Here is a 1,501-nt window from a genome sequence, read left to right as displayed (position 1 = left end):
TAATTAAATTTCAATAATTGACGTTTTTAATATATTTTTTAAACCAATTTCACTAATTTAATACAAGTTTGCGTTCATAATAAAACATTATGAACTCCTTATTTTTTTTTTTATTCGTTATTCCTTAATAGGAATCTTAAATCTTTTTTGACTTCAATTTCTAAAAACATTTAATTATGACAAAGAACAATAATTACATCATCTTTATCTTTGAAACTAGAATAATTATCTAATTTTATATAATTAATAATTTTTTATGACCAATTTCTATATATTTTTTTATAGCAATAACTCATACTTTAAATATTTCCATTACCAACCTAAATTTAATATATATATATATACACATATATATATATACATAAATCTTTTGTTACATATGAACTATAATTTGTAATTTACTATAAAAACTATAAATTTTCAAATTTCTTGGAAAAATCTTTTAACCAGTTTCAATTTTTCAGGTCCACCCTAGTCACAGATGCCTCTATGTACCATTTGATGGAGAGGAAAGATGCTTCAGAGAGTATGAAGTTCTTATCTTGTATTAATTTCTTAAGCCCCACTGTAATTATCTACATATTTTCTGATAAATTCTAAATATATTTTAAATACATTTTCCCAATCATTGTTTTATTGATTATCCTTAAACCTTTCTTTTCTGTCGACTTCAATCTATTCAATAATAATTATAACATTAATAATCTTTATTTATTCTGGGATTGATCCCATTAGAATAATTTACAGGCGACAAAATTAGGCTTTAGAGCCTTAGAGTAAATTACAAAATAGAGATGAAATTACAAGATGCCATAAAATAAAATAATACAATGAATTTAAAAAGATACAAATAAACAACAATAATTAACAAAATATATAATATAATGATAAAACAAATAAAATAAAACCACTTGTCATATCATAAAAGATAAGATGACTTCTGATAGTAAATAATTTTTTTTAAAAAATGATAAAAAATTAAATACAATTAAACTAAAAGATAATAAATGAAAAGAGAGACTTCTGCTATTATGCATATTTAGAATTATAAACGGAAATCTAAGACATAAAATACAGAACATATATAAAGCTTATTTGAAACTTTCAATTCTTATTCTTCCGGAATTGGGTGGACAGAAGGTAGTCGAAGATACGGGATTTGAAGATTGGAAGGGTATTAGAATTACGAATTAAGGAGGGAATAGAATTCCATACGGAAGAGGAACGGATGAGGAAAGATCTACCAAAGGCCGCGGTTCGATGGGCAGTTACATATAAGTCTGAAGGCCGTGAGCGGGTATCCGGGAATGCACTGAGGACTTAAATTGACGGATATCTGGACGGCGGGATTGGATAACTTGACAGGGAAAGGAAGCAAGGAAATATTTACGACGGCAGGAGGAGTAAAGCCACTTCAACTCTCCATAAAATCGGGTAACAGAGGCGTCCCTGGGGACCCCAAAGATGAATCGTAAAAAGCAATTATTTAACCTTTTTAATT

General features: G+C 27.4%; 1 protein-coding gene across 1 annotated transcript in view; it reads left to right on the top strand.

Annotated features, from left to right (window-relative positions):
• LOC106691472 (uncharacterized) overlaps nucleotides 1-625 on the top strand; it is an 11,346-nt gene extending 10,721 nt beyond the window's left edge. The window contains exon 4 of the mRNA XM_014437251.2: nucleotides 465-625. Within this exon, the coding sequence (XP_014292737.1) occupies nucleotides 465-551 (87 nt within the window). The 3' untranslated portion in view covers nucleotides 552-625. The remainder of the gene's footprint in view (nucleotides 1-464) is intronic.
• Nucleotides 626-1,501: the final 876 nt, after the last annotated feature.

This window comes from Halyomorpha halys, unplaced genomic scaffold, assembly GCF_000696795.3.
Source record: "Halyomorpha halys isolate HHAL.00 unplaced genomic scaffold, Hhal_1.1 Scaffold2385.1, whole genome shotgun sequence".
NCBI classification, from domain to species: domain Eukaryota; kingdom Metazoa; phylum Arthropoda; class Insecta; order Hemiptera; family Pentatomidae; genus Halyomorpha; species Halyomorpha halys.
Note: the sequence above shows the minus strand (reverse complement) of the source record. Positions and strands in the feature narration are given on the sequence as shown.